Source organism: Sorex araneus, chromosome 2 (genome assembly GCF_027595985.1).
Source record: "Sorex araneus isolate mSorAra2 chromosome 2, mSorAra2.pri, whole genome shotgun sequence".
NCBI lineage: Eukaryota > Metazoa > Chordata > Mammalia > Eulipotyphla > Soricidae > Sorex > Sorex araneus.
This window is the reverse complement of record NC_073303.1, coordinates 316853704-316873527: the sequence shown is the minus strand read 5'-3', so window position 1 is coordinate 316873527 and position 19824 is coordinate 316853704. Positions and strand designations below refer to the sequence as shown.

The 19824-nt window shown below is 42.3% G+C and overlaps 1 protein-coding gene across 1 annotated transcript in view; it reads right to left on the bottom strand.

Moving 5' to 3' along the window:
* Positions 1-19824, bottom strand: part of CD46 (CD46 molecule) — a 104534-nt gene that overhangs the window by 50392 nt on the left and 34318 nt on the right. The window contains exon 7 of the mRNA XM_055124807.1: positions 17017-17064. Within this exon, the coding sequence (XP_054980782.1) occupies positions 17017-17064 (48 nt within the window). The remainder of the gene's footprint in view (positions 1-17016; positions 17065-19824) is intronic.

Sequence of the window (19824 nt, the reverse complement as noted above, 5' to 3'; positions counted from 1 at the left end):
AGACAGCTGCAGACTGAGTGTGAGGGCCCCAGACCACCTGGAGTGAGAACCTTCTTCTTTTTTTTTTTTTTTGCTTTTTGGGTCACACCCGGCGATGCACAGGGGTTGCTCCTGGCTCTGCACTCAGGAATTACCCCTGGCGGTGCTCAGGGGACCATATGGGATGCTGGGAATCGAACCCGGGGGCTCGGCCGCGTGCAAGGCAAACGCCCTACCCGCTGTGCTATTGCTCCAGCCCCTGGAGTGAGAACCTTCTCAGCAGGTCAGGTGCAGAACTCCCTGGCCAACTCTTCTCAGGACTCCTGTTCTACAACATCCTACGCTGAGGTAAGTTTTGGCAATTGTTCTGAAAATGCGTTATTTCATTCAGTCCGTTCGCTTCATCATTCCATTCTTTTTAGTGATTTCCCTGGAATTTTAGGCATAGGCTTTCTCCCTCTGCAGAGTTGTGGACTAAGTCATCGGTTCAGTTCTATTAATCTATTCCAGAGCTGCCACTTACAGGTTAGCCACGAAAATATCCTGTCAGCTTCAAAAATAGCCTAGTGTATCTATCTAGCTTCTCCCTGAAAAAGACCTAGCGTCATTACCAAGGAGATTATAAAAATGTCAATGAAACATCAGAGCACATGGATACAAATTCTGCACAGAGACTAAATCAGGTATCTTTGACTACTCAGAGAAGAAAGAAAACCTACCAAAATCCTAACTCTCAGAAACGTTTGCGGCAGGGCTTTTGCTTCTAGACTACTGTATTTGCATCAGAAGTCCAAGTGAAAGGCAAACAGAAAGCTCCATCTCCCTCTGCTCTTCCTGGCACGAACGTGAGTATGCGTGTGGGTGTCCCTGGGTGTCACGGAGTTCCTGACGCTGGGTCTGTGCCCAGCAGGCAGAGCGAAGGCAGATGGGTCCCACCTTCTGCATGCAAAGCTCGTGCACACTAACCCACCCGAATGAAAGGACAGACCTGCTCGAGAGGCCAGAGAGTCAGGGCACCTCCCTTCCTGCCTGCCCCCTTCGCCCATGCCCAGAGAGCTACAGAGCTGACCTGAGTGGGGGCACAAGTGGCTACAGAAGGACACAAGCCTCACCCACACTAGAGAGAACACAGTGACGTGATCTCCTATTTGTGGCTGAACCAGTGGTTGAATAATAATTAAAAAAGAAACAGGATCTCGAGCAAATGCCCAAAGGCAACGGAAACTGAGAACTGGCCTCAAGCAGGAAGCGCATCACTGCAGGGGCCAGGGGAGTGGGGTGGGGGCCATCCTGGATAATGTTGGAGGGAAGCTGATGCTCTGCTGGAGGCGGTCGTGCTGGAATCTGAGCATGAAACCCTGCTCTTATGTACATTAAATTACACTGCCTAAAATAAATTTTAAAAACACAATAGATAAGAACCCTCTTACAGTTAGAGCGAGTTTTATGACAGTATGTAAATTACGCTTGCTTCATCTATGATTGTATATATTTATCTACGTATGTTGAGGGGAGTCATATCTGGTAGTGCTTGGCGACCATGTGGGCATCAAACTGGGCCTCCCACTTTAAACATGTGCTTTAACCTTGGGATATCTACTCATTCCCCTTTATAAAGGGAGCCCAAGGGTGCTGCCTTTTCTTTTCTTTTTAAAAAAATCATTATTATTTTACTGAATCACCATGAGATATAGTTAGAAAGCTGTTCATGGTCGGATTTCAGTCATACAATATTCTAATACCCATTACTCCACCAGTGCAAATTTTCCATCCAATACCAATGTACCCAGTTTGTCTAGCTTCCCCTTCTCCCCCACGCCCCCAGCCTGTCTCTATCTCAGGCACTTTCCTTTTCTCTCTTTCTCTCTCTCTCTCTCTCTCTCTCTCTCTCTCTCTCTCTCTCTCTTCCCCCCCCACTCTCTTTCTCCTTTTAGGATTTTATTCGACTCCAACTTGGGACAATTATGAGTAACTGTATTATCCACATGTCTAAATGGATTATTGTCTACATCTGTCCACAGATATACACGGCTTAATTCACTGCAAATACAGTTGGACTTTGGTATGTGACATGCTGCAGTCTGTGCTAACAATACAAGTGAAATATGATATTTCCATGTAGATCTCTAGGGTCTTGTAATGTGGGTTATTAAAACCTAAATAGTACCAAAGGTTCCACTTGATGTGTCACTTGGTATGGCATCTCCTGTGGGGGTAAACAGAGACATCTTATCAGTAACAGTAAGGCACAGTGCAGAAACTTCTCTTTTTTTAAGTGTGTCTGTAGAAGCAGACTGGTGGGCAGGAGGCAGACAGGGTCCAAGGTAGTGGTAGGAGGTTGGAGCAACGTGGACACTGGTGAAGGATTAGTGTTGAAGTATTGTATGCCTGAAATCCTCTCATGAATAGTGTTGTAATTTCTCAATGGTTAAATAAAAATTTTAAAATTTTAAAAAGAACTTAAGAAGAACTACAAAGAAACTTAAGAAATCATAGCACTGTAGCACTGTTGTCTCGTTGCTCATCTGTTTGCTCGAGCGGGCAGCAGTAACATCTCCATTGTGAGACTTGTTACTGTTTTTGGCATATTGAATATGCCACGGGTAGCTTGCCAGGCTCTGCTGTGCGGGCAGGATACTCTCAGTAGCTTGCCGGGCTCTCCGAGGGGGATGGAAGAATGGAACCCCAGTCAGCTGTGTTCAAGACATGCAACGCCCTACCCACTATGCACTTAAGAAATTAAAGGGGGGGGAAATGAAATTCCCCAAATCTCTAAATTCATAGGTTTTTTTTTGCCTTTTTAAACAAAATTCCTTAGAACTCCATTTCCTCATATATATTGTTAATTTTCTCATAAAAACTAGTATCATAGGATATGAATATATATTCAATGTCATGATCATTCTAATTTCCTGCCGGGAAATAGAATTTCTTGTAAAAGTATTAGGAGACACATTATCACCAGCATATTGTCAAAATCAGCTTGTTATTTGTTCTTAGTACATGAAACATGGAAAACAATAGCTTTAGGAAATGACACAGGGCCAGAGCAACACTACAGCAGGCAGGGCATTTGCCTTGTACGCGGCCAACCTGGATTTAATCCCTGACATCCTATATGGTCCCCCAAGCACCAGCAGGATAAATTCCTGAGTGCAGAACCAGGAGTAACCCCTGAGCATCGCTGGGTGTGACCCCCAAAAAGGCCAAAAAACACATAAAGATGATTTGCAATGGAAGGCTATGTTGAAACAGCAAAGCCTAGGGGCACATGACTAGGGGAGAGACCTCAGACTGCTCCCTAAGGCAGGGTCTGAAAAAGGGGGACTGCAGTCACTTCCAACTGCACACAACACTAGGATTTCTAGAACAGCAAGAGGGGTGTGGGTGTGTGTTGTGTGGAGGAGAGGGGGGCAACACTATGGAAAGAAAAATTCAAGATGGAGACCGTGCTGCCGGCCCAAGAGCGCTCCGACTCCCCCCATGTTGGTGGTGGGGGTCTGGAGCCCCAGGCCCCCCCGGCTCACGCCTCACAGACTCCGCGCAGCAGCCCTGAACTCTCACTCCCCACCAGGTTGTTAGGGGCGTGTCCACGCATCAGGGGGCGAGGTCTCAAAAGGGGCGTGAACTCCTTTTGGAGCAGCAACCGCTCACGCGGCCGAAGATATTTTTCCCACTCAATGCATTGTGCTTTGGCAATAATCGATTGAATCTATCCCCTGAAGAATACCCTGGTCATCTTAGTCACTTTATGTTAATAGTCAACTGACCTAGCTTTTCTTCATTTCTCAAAAACTGTCAATGAACTCATCAAGCTGCACATAAAGTCCTTTGTAAAACGATCATAGCCCCACGTTTTCTCTTGAGACCCCTCTCGAGCTAAGGAGAGCACCTAATAATAAAACCCATAACAACATGAAGAAACAGCGAAAATCCCCACCACCAGCAGAGATGGAAGGGAGAATCTCAGCAACCCCAAAAATGACCTCCCAGAAATACAGTCTCTTCTCATATAAAGAATTCAGAGAGGAAATCGTGAAGATGGTTGAAGAACTCAAAACAACTATGGAGCGAACATCCAATAAGTTAAGGGAAGATATGGATGCAGCATTGGAACAATCCACCAAGATAATCCAGGAAGAAATGAGAGCAGAAATTTCAAAGCTACGAACAGAAGTGACACAATTAAAAGAATCAGTAGATGAAATAAAAAACTCAGTAGGAGCCCTTAATAGTAGAATGACTACTGCTGAAGAAAGAATCAGTGATCTTGAAGATGAGCTGCACAAAGCATATAGGCAACAACAAATAATGGCAAAAGATCTCAAAATGGCTCTAGAGCAAATTAGAGTCCTAGGGGATGACCTCAAGAGAAACAATATAAGAATCATTGGAGTACCAGAACCACAGGGAACCAATTCAAATGAAAAAAACACAATTAAAGACATCATTGCTAAGAAATTCCCAGAACTAGAAAATATGGACATCCAGATCCAAGGAGTCTGAAGAGTGCCAGCTAAAAGGGACCCAAATAAAAAATTCCCAAGGCATATCATAGTCAGAATGATGGATGCTATGGATAGAGACACAATACTGCAAGCAGCAAGATCAAAGAAGGAGATCATATACAAAGGAGCACCCCTTAGATTCACAGCAGACCTATCAGAAGAAACCTTCCAAGCCCGAAGACAATGGTGGGATATAGTGAAAAAACTCAATGAAATGAATGCCTCACCAATAATACTTTACCCGGCTAAACTCTCAATTAAACTTGAAGGAACCATACACTACTTCACGGAGAAACAACAGCTCAGGAACTTCATAGACTCAAGACCAAATTTAAAAGAAGGACTCAAAGGACTACTATAAGACAAGAGGAAAAAACCTATAAGAACAACAAACCCTAGAGAAAAATGGCACAAAATCCCATGACAATAATTTCTCTTAATGTTAATGGTCTAAATGCACCAATCAAAAGGCACAGAGTGGCAAAATGGATTCGGCAACCAAACCCAACTTTCTGCTGCCTACAAGAAACACATCTGAATAGTCAGAACAAACACAGACTCAAAATCAAAGGATGGAAAACAACCCTGCAAGCAAACAGCTCCCTCAAAAAAGCGGGGGTGGCCATACTAGTATCTGACAACATAGATTTCAGGCTGAAAAAGATTAGAAGGGACAGCGAAGGTCATTTCCTTTTCGTCAAGGGATATGTACAACAGGAAGAAATCACACTATTAAACGTATACGCACCTAATGAACGACCAGCTAAATATTTAAAAGAACTCCTAACAGAATTTAAGGAGGACATAACTAACACAGCATTATCATACGATAGTAGTAGGAGACTTCAACACTGCTTTGTCACCTCTGGATAGATCGACAAGAACAACACTCAGCAAGGAAACAATGGCTCTGAAGGAAGAAATGGAAGAGACAGGGCTAATAGACCTATACAGGGCTATACACCCCCAAAAGAAAGAATACACATTCTTTTCCAGCGCACATGGATCATTTTCCAAAATAGACCACGTTCTGGGTCACAAATTATACCTTAATAGAGTCGGGAAGATAGAAATTGTATCAACTATCTTCTCAGACCATGATGCAATAAAGATGGAAGTTAATCACGCACAAACGCGGAGAACCAAATCAAACACTTGGAAACTAAACAACTCACTATTGAACAACGAGTGGGTCATGCAGGAAATCAAGGAAGAAATCAAGAGGTACCTCGAAACAAATGAGAATGAAGACACAAGCTACCAGAACCTATGGGATCCAGCTAAAGCTGTGTTAAGGGGATAATTTATAGCTCTGCAAGCTTTCCTCAGAAAGGAAGAAAGGACCTATATAGATAGCTTGACTTCGCAGCTCAAGATCTTAGAAGAGGACCAGCAAAAGGAGCCCAAACCAGATCGAAGGAAAGAAATAATAAAACTTAGAGCAGAAATTAACGATATGGAAACCCGAAAAACAATCCGAAAGATCAATGAAACAAAGAGCTGGTTCTTCGAGAAAATAAATAAGATTGACAAACCACTAGCAAGACTCACAAAGAAAGAAAGAGAGAAAATCTTAATAAACCGAATCAGAAATGAAAAGGGAGACATCACAACAGAAACCAAGGAGATTCAAAAGATCATCAGAGACTACTTTGAAAGTCTATATGCCACGAAACAAGAGAACCTAAAAGAAATGGACAAATTCCTTGACTCCTACAATCTCCCAAGACTGAACCAAGAAGACTTGAAAATTCTGAATAGGCCCATAAATATCAAGGAAATTGAAACTGTAATCAAAAGTCTCCCCAAAAACAAAAGCCCAGGTCCAGACGGATTCACTGGCGAATTCTTCCAAACATTTAAAGAAGACTTGTTGCCAGTTCTTCTCAAGCTTTTCCAGGAAATTGAAAAGACAGGAACCCTTCCAAACAGTTTCTACGAGGCACATATCTCCCTAATACCAAAAGCAAACAAAGACACCACTAACAAAGAAAACTATAGACCAATATCCTTAATGAACACCGATGCGAAGATCCTCAACAAAATACTAGCAAATAGGATCCAACAACTCATCAAAAAGATCATACACCACGACCAAGTGGGATTCATCCCGGAGATGCAAGGATGGTTTAACATTCGGAAATCAATCAACATAATTCATCATATCAACAAAAGTAAAGATAAAAACCATATGATCATATCAATAGATGCAGAGAAAGCATTTGACAAGATCCAACGCCCATTCATGATAAAAACTCTCACCAAAATGGGTTTTGGAGGAACTTTTCTCAAGATGGTCAAAGCCATCTACCACGAACCTATGGCAAGCATTATCATAAATGGAGAAAAACTAAGGGCCTTTCCTCTAAGATCGGGGACAAGACAAGGATGCCCACTCTCACCACTTCTCTTTAATATAGTACTGGAAGTATTAGCAATAGCCATCAGGCAAGAAAAAGATATTAAGGGGATTCAGACCATAATACAAAGACTATCTACAGAATGGGAAAGGATATTTACACAATACCCTTCAGATAAGGGGTTGATATCAATGGTATATAAAGCACTGGTTGAACTCTACAAGAAGAAAACATCCAACCCCATCAGAAAATGGGGCGAAGAAATGAACAGAAACTTTTCCAAGGAAGAGATACGAATGGCCCAAGGCACATGAAAAAGTGCTCTACATCACTAATCATCAGAGAGATGCAGATCAAAACAACCATGAGTTACCACCTCACACCACAGAGACTAGCACACATCCAAAAGAACAAAAACAACCGCTGTTGGAGAGGATGTGGGGAGAAGGGGATCCTTCTACACTGCTGGTGGGAATGCCGACTGGTTCAGCCCTTTTGGAAAACAATATGGACAATTCTCAAAAAATTAGAAATTGAGCTCCCATTTGCCCCAGCAATACCACTGCTGGGAATATATTCCAGAAAAGCAAAAAAATATAGTCGAAATGACATCTGCGCTTATATGTTCATCGCAGCACTGTTTACAATAGCCAGAATCTGGAAAAAACCCGAGTGCCCTAGAACAGATGACTGGTTGAAGAAACTTTGGTACATCTATACCATGGAATACTATGCAGCTGTTAGAAAAAATGAGGTCATGAAATTTGCATATAAGCGGATCAGCCTGGAAAGTATCATGCTAAGTGAAATGAGTCAGAAAGAGAGAGACAGACATTAAAAGATTGCACTCATCTGTGGAATATAGAATAATACACTAGGAGACTAACACCCACGAATAGGATAAATATATACCACGGGGTTGACTCCGTGGCTTGGAGCTGATCTCTCATTCTGGGCAACTCAGAGAAGGGAACACCAAGTAAAATGTGGTTGTAGGTCATGCGGGGGAAGGGTGATGTGTGCCGAATGTAGACTAGAGACTGAACGCAATGGCCACGCAACACCTTTATTGCAAACCAAAACACCTAATCACAGATAGAGAACAAAAGGAAATATCCTGCCATAGTGGCAGTGTGTGGGGCGGTGGGGAGACGGGACTGGGGAGGGTGGGAGGGATGCTGGGTTTACTGGTGGTAGAGAATGGGCACTGGTGAAGGGATGGGTTCTTGAACTTTGTATGGGGAAAATATGAGCACAAAAATGTATAAATCTGTAACTGTACCCTTAAAAAATAAATAAATAAATTTTAAAAAATAAAATAAAATAATTTAACACACACACAAAAAATGGTGGTACATCTACACAATGGAATACTATGCAGCTGTTGGAAAAGATGAAGTCATAAAATTTGCATATAGAAAAAAAAGAAAAATTCAAGGTGACAGAATGTTTCATAAGGACACTTCCAGGGAAATACACAAAAACAAAGACCAAAATTTGTTATATAGACAACTGGAATGATTTTACAAACACACACATACATATACTCACACCTGTTAAACTACTGAGTACATTCAGCAACGTTGCAGAGCACAAAACCAAGTGAAATAATTAGCATCTTTCTGTATACCATACAGCATAAACAATTCACATAATAAATTATACCAGTATAGTACTCATATGCTGAAAATAATACATAGCAGAAATTTAAGACATAAATATTGAAAGACATTTTGTGTTCATGCATTAAAAGAATAAACATACTAAGATGAACATAATACACACAGTAACCAACAGATTAAATGTTACTGCCACTAAAAATCCTGATGCTTTGTTGTTTGTCTTTGTGGGGGGAGCCATACCCTGCTGTGCTCAGGGCTTACTCCTGGCTCTGCACGCAGGTCTCAGGGGAACTATATGAACTGCTGGTTCGGATTGAACAAGGCAAGTGCCTTAAACACTGTACTGTCTCTTCAGCACCCAATGGTCTTTTTTGCAGATATAAAAATTTCACACTAATATGTACATGAACTCCACAGGTATTGGATAGCTAAGGAATTGAGAGGAAGCAGAAGGGGCTATGGCTGATTGGCTGATGCTTTATTGTTTAAATTTGCTATCAAGCCACAATAATCAACAAAGACCAGCACAGCATAAAAAACAGCACACAGACCAATGAAACAGAATAGAAGGCTGAGAGAGAGAGAGAGAGAAGAGAGAGAGAGAGAGAGAGAGAGAGAGAGAGAGAGAGAGAGAGAGAGAGAGAGAGAGAGAGAGAGAGAGAGAATGAATTCCATAAGAAGATTAACAGGGCAGAATATCTTTTCAACTGAGAGTTCTTAAAAACCTGGACACCCACAAGCATTCCAACACACAAACACAAAAATCAGTTCAAAATAAATGGATCAGGAATGTGACCTAAGAGTTAAAACCACAAAACTTGTCAGAAAATCGGACAAGTTTCAGGATGGATCTGCTAATGCACTTCTCCCCTGCTCCAAATGCAAGAACAAAAAAACAAAAAAAAAAAAGAAAAAAATAGTTAAACTGAACTCCATAAGTAGGGAACTGTGATGAAAAACTACAAGGAGATGTATTTCCCACATGTCTGACAGCTGTAATTCAAAAAGAAAAAAAAAAGAAACCAAGCGAAAGAAAATAAATACCAAGCTGCTGAAGACATGAGAACCTGAACCTTGTGCTGGGAAGGTAAACTGGGCCAGCTGCAGGGACTGGCACAGGGAGCCACAACGGCCACAGAACAGGCAGTCACTCCAGCTCCAGAGGAGTACACACGCACACACATCTGTACACACATCCACATAAGCCCGTGTGCCCCCACCATGAGGGAAGATTAGATTCTAAAATGACAATAGAGAACCATGATTCTGAGAAGGTGGAAACAGCCAGAACGTCAGCCAACAGATGAATGAATTCACAAAAGAGCCATCAAGCGCTGCACGGAGGCTTTAAATGGTAACAAGAAACGAAGTGCGTAAAATGGAACAGATTCAGCTCTGGAAAAGAAGGGGTTCTGAGAGGTAGACGAGACAGAAAGCAGCCATGCAACGTGGGTTATGTGTCTGTGGTTTCGTCATGGGGGAGGAGATTCAGCCTGTACAAGATGGAACCACCACAAAAGAGACGGACGCATCCCAGCATCTCAGGAAGGGAGAATTCTGTGCAGAGACACTCTTAGGAGGGGCGAAAGACTAGAACTCTCCTTCTAGGGTGAGACCAAATGAAAGGAAACTGCAGCCCAGGACCTTAAGTGGCAAATCTGCAAGACTGTACTATTGGTCCAGCCTGGAACTCCAGGTTTTGAAAAACAGAGCAAAGACAATAATTGTAAAAGAAAAAAAGAAAAAATGTGCAGGTTTGTATTTTCGATTCTTATAATTCCACCACATTGCTGCTGCCCAGAAACTAATTTAAAAAAAAAACAAAACAACTGGGCAAAGATATAAAAATGTAAACAAAAGATGTACATCCTCACAGAAAAAGGAACAAAACATCATTTATATTGTTCTTAACAACGTAAGAATGATAATGAGTTGCAGTACCAGGATCTCTTGAAGTCAAAGTTGGAGTAACAGGTGTAGGCTTGGATCCTAGAAAAATAGAGATTCTATTTATTGGTCTTATTAATATGCAATGACTCATTAATTTTACTTTTCACTTAAAAAACATCAGGTAGTGCTCAAAATTAAAAACACATATACTAGGAACAGTTAGGACATTGGCCTTGCATGCAGCCGGCCCTGGTTTAATCCTGGCATCTGCCAGGTTCCCTGAGCATTGTGAAGAGTAATCCCTTAGTGCAGAGCCAAGATTAATCCTGAGTACCGCTGAATGTGGCCCCAAACAAACAAACCAAAAAACCCAACAGCTGCCCCCCTCAAAAATAAACAAAAACCACCCACATACTACTTGAACTTTGCAATTCTATATTACAGGGGATTTAACCTGCATATTTAATTACATCAGTAGGTTGAGAATGGACACCAAGACTCTTTATTAGAACTCTGTATTCCTAATGGAAATTTAAAATATCCAGGGCAAATACATTTTCTTAACAACAAGTGTCATACTGCAAATTTTATACCGTCCCATTTTTGGTTTTGGGGACACACCCAGCTCTACCCAAGGGCCATTCCTGGCTCTGTGCTTAGGAGTGATGCCTTGTGGTGCTCGGGGACCATATGAGGTGATGGGGACAGAACCTGCATTAGCCACATGCCAGTCAAATGTCTGGCTCTATTTTACTGTATCTCTGGTCCCCACTTTCTCTTTTTTGCTTGCTATTTCTTAGATGACACTTTTCCTATAAGCACGCTGATGTCTGCTTCATGATTAAATTGCTAGTGAATATTTCTATGCAGTTCTGTATAACTAGTCATAAAAATAACAGTTGATGGAAGTCAGATTTCTAACTTAGAAAACAGTCCTGGAGGAGGTCACAGGGCCTTTGAAGGAACCTCTGGTCACCATGGGACAGCTCAGCTGAGAGTGCCAAAGGCTACCATCACACTGAACTCCTCCCAGGTGTGCTGAAGTCCTGCCCAGCTTCTTCTCCCTGCACAAATATTCAAAGATAGCCTGTGAACACTGGGGTCTGTGAGGGCACCTCTCCCTAAAGCGACAGGAGGACCTTCGGGCTTTCCTGAAGTGAGAAGCTGCTAATGCCGCTGCGCAATATCCCTCTTAACCACAACACAAAGAAAGCACAGTTTGCACTCTGGCAATAAATTGCAATGGGAAAGAACTCTGCCATGTTTAGTGAGTGAAGATGGCAGCCGTAGGATAACACTGAATTTGTCCTTTCAGTTTTGGCACAGGGAACTTAGTTTACGCTAAAGAAAATGTCCTTTCTGTATGGAAACAGGAAGACAGTTAATATTATGCTTTGTAACTTGGGAGTTGATTGACTCCAATAATATTTACTCCTCGGCATCTGCTTTCTCGACTCAGTTGCCCTTAGTTCATAGCACCCCAAAATCAGGGTCCTGATGAGGGACAGAATGAACCCAGGGCAAGCTGTAAGCTAACCTGGCATTGAAATGGGCCAGGCCAAAGCACCACAATACTCAACTACAAGTTGAGAACATGATCATAGACGAATGCTGTTATGATCCAAAAGTAATGACGAGAATAGGACCCTGCTGGGGTTAGAAAGACTAACCTGACCTGAGGACTGTGGTATGGAATATTTAGTGAATGTCCTCAGGAAGAACCAAACTTTAAGCTTGATATATCTCTTACTGTGCTCATACAGAATGACATTGCTCGAAATATTAGAAGTAAATTTATTATAACTTAAATAGTGGATTACTAGCTGAGGAAAGAAGAAAGGGACACACCCTGGATGGGATCCTGCCCTTAAGCAGATCTCCTAGTTATCTGTAGTAATCTCCTTAGATGAGATTTTGTTAATCTCCTGGAGGAGTGGTCTTATCCCTCTTTGTTGATTTGTTAATTTTCAACCCACCTTTGTGTCATCACCCTATGTGATTGCTATATAAACTAAGACTGTAAGAGAAGTAGGGGAGAAGACACAAAAGCAGATCACAAGGCGAAAGAGAATCAAGGAGTCATCAGAGCCAGAAGCAAGGGAAAGAAAGAGCACAAAGAGAGTGAGAGTCAGAGTCAGAAGTAGTGGTCAGAGTCAGAAGTAAGGGTCAGAGGCAGAAGTAAGTGACAGAGTCAGAAGTGAGAGCAAGAAAGGCTCCAGACAGAGAAGTAGAAGGGCTCTGGAGAGACAAGTCAGAAAAAGTAGATCAGAAGAGATCAGAGGAGAGACGAAAGAGACAGAGAGAGGTCGGAAGAGACAAGAGCAGAGACTACAGAGACAGAGTCAAAGATAGAGATTCAGGCAGAAGAGAGCACAACAGCACACACAGAAGCAGAGCACAAAGGAGGAGCCATCCCGATCCAGTCTATACACAGCGACTCGAGAGCACAGAACACGAGCAGTGAGAGAGAGAGCCACTCCAAGTGCCCGTGAACACACATCCCCCCTTACGCCCGCACGTGTTTGTATTTTTTACAGGTAACCATGAAGACTCAAACAGTAACAACCAGCTATATATAGCCTCTGTGGTAAGAAGTTTCAAAAGATTGAGGATGTTTACTGGGTGCAAAGTAACACCAGAACAAACAGCCACTTAAACACAAGAGGATATGAGAGCAGAAATCAGAAAGCTACAGGCAGAAAAGAGAACTTAAGAACTCGTAGGGGTAGGGGAAATGAGAAACTCAACAGAATGCATCAGCAGCAGAGGAAAATATCAGTGAGCTCCAAGATGAGACTCAGAAAACCCCCAGAAAACAGCAGAAGATGGAAACAAGGACTCAAAATAAATGAGCAACAGACAAGAGAATCCTGGTATGAATTCAAGAGGAAGAATTTAAGACTCATTAGGGGTCCCAGAGTCCCAGGAAGGCAATTCTGAAAAAGAAAAAGTCAAATCATCACTCAGAAGTTTCCAGAGTTTGCTTTTTGGGCCACATCCAGCTGTGCTCAATGTTACTCCTGGTTCTGTGCTCAGGAATTACTCATGGTGGGCTTGAAGGTTATTTTGGGGTGCCGGGATCAAACATGTATTGATTGCATGCAAGACAAGCACCCTACCTGCTGTGCTATCAGTTTAGTTCCCAGAAGTTTTAACACTTAAAGACTGCTTCAAGAGATCACTTAAAGATTGCTTTAAGGTACCAGCTGAAAGAGATACAAATAAAAATATTGCAGTGAAGAAAGCGAACATAACTGAAAGCAGAAAGATCAACAAAGAAAATCACATGCAGAAGAGCGGCCTTAAGATTTACAGCAGATGTATCAACCATCTGGGCTTGAGGTCAGTGGAGGGATGTAGTTTAAAAAATTCAATGAAATGAATGCCTTACCAAGAATACTGAACCCAGTCAGACTTCCTTCAGATTTGAAGGAACAACACAAAAATTCACGGATAAACAACAGATCAGGAATTTCATAGATTCACAGAACTGAAGGGGCTACTTTAAGACAAGACAAGTTTCAAACACACCAAGCTTCTGCAGAAAGATGACACAAACATCCATAAAAATATTCTGACTCAATGTCAATCAATGGCTTACATGCATCAACTAAGAGAAACAGTGCCAGGATGCATTAGAACGCTGGATTAAAATATCTGCTGCCTACAAGAAACATATTTGAATAGTAAGGGCAAAGACAGAATCAAAGATTGAAATTAAAGGTTGGAAGACAGTATTTCAAGCAAACAACTCCCATAAAAGGCCAGCGTGGCCATATTTGTATGGGACAGCATCAATTTCAGGCTTAAGGAGTTATGAGACAGTGGTCATTTTTAATGATCACGGGATCAAGGGATATGCACATCGGGAAGAACTTGACTCTTAAGCATCTGTGCGCCAAAATGAGGGATAGCAAAATACTTAAAACTGCCAAGAGAGAGGCTGGAGCGTTTGTCTTGCATGCTGCAGACCCGGATTTGATTCCCAGAATCCCATATGGTCCCTTGAGCACCGCCAGGGGTATTCCTGAGTGTAGAGCCAGGAGTGACCCCTGTGCATCGCTGGGTGTGACCCAAAAAGCAAAAACAAAAACAAAAACAAAAAAACCCTGCCACTTGACTTGAAGAAAGACATGAGAGCAATACAGTAATAGCTGGAGGCTTCAACACTTCTCTGTCACCTCTTTAGTCACTTTAGTCTCTCATTAACTAGACTAAAACTCAGCAAGGAAATACTGACTTTGAAGGAAGAAATGAATGAGGGGGGCTTAGCATATATATACAGAATTTGCATCCCCACACATTCTCCTCCAATGCCCTTATACATTCTCCAAGACAGACCACGTGCTAGGTCACAAAACACACCTCAAAAGAGTCATTAAGACAAATCATATCAATTATAATCTCATCATATCGTAATCACCTAAGATCACAATACTCTGAAAACAGAAGTTAATGATAAACAGAAATGGAGTAATAGCTCCAACACATAAAAATTAAGCAGCTCACTACTGAATGATCAGTAGTACAAAATGTACAATCAGAGAGGAAAACAAAAGATTCCTAGATACAAACAAGCATGAGAACTGGAACTGCCAGAAATTGTGGGACACGGCAGGTGGTGTCAAGAGGAAAGTTCATGGCTCTGCAAGTATTTCTCAGGAGGGAAGAAAGGAGCCACAAAAATAACTGCACAGCTTAAGAAACAGGAAAATGACCAACAAAAGGAGCCCAAAGGAGGTAGGAGGAAGGGCATAATTGAACATAAAGCAGAAATTAACAAACTGAAATCCAAAAAGCAATGAAAAGATTAATGAACCCAAGAGGTGATTCTCTGTAAAATAAATGAGACAGAAAAACCACTAGCAAGACTTCCAAAGAAAGAAAGAGAATCCTAAAAAACTAAATCAGAAATGAAAGGGGGATGTCAAAACAGATGCCACAGAAACTCAAAAGAACACCAGGGATTACTTTGGAAGTCTTTATGCCATGAAACAAGACCATCTAGAGGGAATCAATAAATATTTGAACTTTTATAACCTTCTAAAGCTGAACCAAGGAGATGTGGAACAGCTGAAGAGACTGTCATTATTGAGGAAATCAAAATGATAATCAAGAGTCTCCCCCAAACAAACGCCCAGGCCCAGATGGGTTCACAAGTGAGTTCCTTTAAATCTTCAAAGAACTACTGCCAATCCTTTTCAGGCTCTTTCAGGAAATAATAAAAAAAAAAACAGAAATAGTCTCCAGCTTTTTATTAAGCAAATGTTACTCTGATCCCCAAAACAGAGAGGGATATCACAAAAGAGGAACCTTATAGTACTGTGTGGTTGCCCACTGGGATCACTTCAGCAAATCCATGAGCATAAATGAGACCAGAACAACCCTCAATATGGGAGAGGGGAAGAGGGTATTCCTCCCCCCAACTCCAAGGCCTCATGCAGGGAAGCTTGCAGTCCTCCCTACAGGAAAATTATCCCTTCACTTCGGTAAGCAAGAACTTTCCCTGCTCTTTGGGCTCTTGAAAACCAGATGAGAAAAGAAAGTTGCCCAAGAGAGAAAGAGTAACACATTACGTTACTCTAAAACCATATCAAGTATTATTAGGTATACATAATTTAAACATAGATAGTATAAAACATATATAGTTGTTATTCCAGGCTCAGACCAAAGTGACTTGCCCCCATAATCCAGGACATAAGTGGGAAAACGGCAAATCTCTGAGAAGCATGAGCAGCTGATGCCACTGAGTCTCAGAAGAAAGGAAAAGAGCCGCCCAGACTCTTCCTTTCTGGTGTGTGAGCACAGACCACACACATAACAGCCATCAGGGAAAAGGAAATGGCACTGTGCTCAATGGGACAGCCCACGCTCAGGGATGGAGCAAGACAGCAGGAGAATTCACCTTTACTGCTAACAAATGTTTAAAAATTCACAGATTTATCATTGTAGTCTACTTAGGAAAATGAAAATTATCAGAAGTATTTATACTTAATAGTATACTAAATAGCATGCTATTTAGTATACCAATAGTATACTAAAGAAATCTGAAAATAAAACTTACTACTTAAACAACAACAACAAAAAAGGTGCACTTCATACCAACTGGGCCTTGATTCTTAATTAACTGTCCAAATTAGGAACTGGATGTTTTTATGTGTTTGAACTGCTGGTGCTGAGAATGCAGTCCTGGTGCTTCCCACAGAGGGGTGCTGGGGATCTGACAATGACGGTAGGCCCCAAGCAGAGTAAGCACTGTCCCTGCTCCAGGCCAGAACCTAAATTTTTCTTTAAAACAACAACAACAACACAACAGAAATTAAAAACAAAAACAAAAACAGAAACAAAACAGGGGCTGATAGCAATAGCACAGAGGGTAGGGCATTTGCACAAAGCTGACCCGGGTTCGATTCCCAGCATCCCATATGGTTGGGCGAGCATTGCCATTAGTAATTCCTGAATGCAGAGCCAGGAGCAGAGCCAGGTGTGACTCGAAAGCCAAATAAAATAATAAATAAAAGTTAAAAAAAGAAAACCAACCGAGCAAAGACAGAACAATAGTAAACAAAAAATGGTCAGCTTCATAAAATTAAAGAAAATATAGGGCATCACTTATACAATTCTTAAAAACGTTGGTAGAATAATGATTTACTGAACTGGGATCTCTTGAAGCTTGAGTCGGGGTAGTAACTTTTGGCTTGGAACCTAGAAAATACAGATTCCATTATCAGCCTTATCAATGAACAACGATGAACCCTCCCTTACTTTTTACTTAAAAATATCAGCTAGTGCTCAAAATAAAAAATACATTCTATCTGAACTTTGTAATCCCCCGTAGTATAGAAAATTTAACCTGTGTATCAATTTACATCAATAGATTAAGAATGAACACAGAGGATTCTTCATCAGAGCTTTGTTTTCTTAATGGAAAACCAAAACGTGAACTAAAAACAAGTCATAAAAATATGTTCAGGGTAAACACACTTTCTTCTTAACACTCAAGTGTCATAATGCAAAACCCGTACCTTTTCCATTTTGGTTTTGAGGACACACCAGCTCTACGCAAGTGAAGCTGGCTCTGTGCTTAGAGTGATGGTCATGGTACTGCTGGCCATATGGGTGGCAGGGATAGAGCCTGCCCTAGTCACATGCAGGGAAGAGCCTTATTCCCTTTTCATTGTTTGTTTGGTATTCCTTAGATACTGTTCTTTAATCCTAGCACACTTGTTTATGCCTTACATATGAATTACTGTCAATCCCTTTGGTGTTGTCCTCTATAATCAGTCGTTAAAAAACCTGAGTAAACAAGGAAGTTAGTTTACTGAATTACAAAAAATGCTCCCAAGAATTTCTCCTCTTTCTATGCGCTGTCCCATAATTCTGTCCTCTTACAGACACTGCATTTTAAAGACATGAACTATATAATCATGACACGCTTTCGACCAACTATCCGCACAAAACATTTCAAGAGGAACTTTACAGCAACACATGGTCCCCCCACCGGGAACAGTTCAGCAAATACATAAACACCACTCAAACGTCAGTGATCAAACCCTTCATGTGCAACTGGACACCGTCAGTTCTCCAGAGTCACCTCTCCTTCCTGCCAAGTCACCTAAGACAAGTACCTGAGGGCTAAATGCAAGTGCAGGAAGGCGTCCTGTCACGTGACTACAGAAACAGGGAGAACCGTCTTCATTCCGTAAAATATTAGGGCGACAGGAAGCTTTCAACTAAAGTGAAAGCCAGACAGTGGGGTGCGTTTTGACTTCAGCTGTGTACTGAACAAGGGCAAGGGCCCCCACAGAAAGGGGCATCCTGGAGCAAGCAGAGCCATGAAACCCCAACCCGTGCCCTGCTCTCTCCTGTCTGCTGCACCAAGGGAAAGCTGGAGAGCAGCCCTCGAGGGGAGAGACCTCCTTCCCTACCTCCAAAGCCTCAGGCAGGGAAGCTGGCAGTCGTCCCCACAAGAAACTGTCCCATCATTTCAGTATACCAGGACTTTCCCTGCCCTTTGGGTCCATGAAAATCAGCTCCATTGAAAACAGAAAGCGTGTAGAAAGAGAGTGATGGTGTGAGGGGGTGGGAGGAATACACAGAAACACTGGAAGTTTCTGGAGGCAGCACAACTTCCTGGGTGTAGTGGGACCGTAGGAGAATGCTACATGGGCTGTACTGCAGGAATGAAACCCAGTCCAGGAGCTGGAGGCAGCCTATACAGGTGTCCACAATGCCCCTGAGCATGAATGAAAGAGCAAAGTGGGTGACCCAGAAAACATGCCCATTAAATCAGACGCCATAACCTTCCTCCTCACTTGTACTGACCTTGGTGATGAACTTGGTGCTCACGTACTGAGCCAAGCGCCTCAAAGGCATCCCACCCAGGCCTGCTCCCTCCAGGGGTCAGCTTTGCTCTCTCTGAGAGAGAACTAACCAGCACAGAAACTCTTCTCAGCTAACCACTCTCATCTCAGAGAATCACAAATACAAAAATCACTGTGCAACTACTCATGAGGCTGCACGTCCATAATTGGCATACCATTGCCGTCCTCCAAGGCTCAACAGGCTTCTTTAGGAGAACGATGGCTCACAGGAGCCATGTAGGAGGCCGAGGTTCAACCCCTGGCACTGAAGAGTCCCAAGCACTTCCCAGAGAGAAGCCGGGGCACTGACTCAAGAGAAACCCCTGAGCACTGCCAAGTGCGGCAAAAATGAATGGAGCAATTTACTAATGCCTGAATGGTAGTTTATTGTATTGGTGGTTTAGTACTGAAAGCAGTGAGCAATGGGAAATATAACATTATCCATTAAAGATCCGGGATTAAGGAAGCATTCCTTCTCTCCATCGTATGAATTAAAACATTTATAATGAACCTGTCTGGAAAATGTTGCTGCTATCCATTTTTTTTCATAGAAATGCAAATGTGATAAACTAATATTGTGGAGCAGGGTGACAGACACTGGTGCAGATAAGACCTGACCTTGCACAGCTGCCCAGAAGCAAAGCCTCATAAGAAGAAGTATCTGGCAAAGTTGGCAAGTACAGGGTGTCAGCCAGTACCAGATGTTGGCCTTGCGCCTCACTTGACCTCCTAGTCATGAGCCCTAGGTACAGAAATTGGCACGTATGCTTAGCAAGTCACCCTAACTGCAGCACTTAGCACTGACTGGGATTGGACCGGGACATTGCAGAGAAGGAGCGGTGATAGGCCAGAAATGCTGAACTTCATGTGCCTGGACTCTCTTGCAAGCTGAAACCCTCAGTAAAATATGTGTGTATCTGGCAATAAAGTGAACAGCCATCACCTGCTCCCGGAGGGTGTTTCTCCACGTGCCCGTCATCTTTCGCCCCACATCTGCCCGGACTCGGTGGTGCACAATGTGTCCATTGTGGGGAAAACTGTTCCCCAACATAATATGCTAATTCCTTATCTTTTAAATTCCCAAAATCAACACAGCACAATC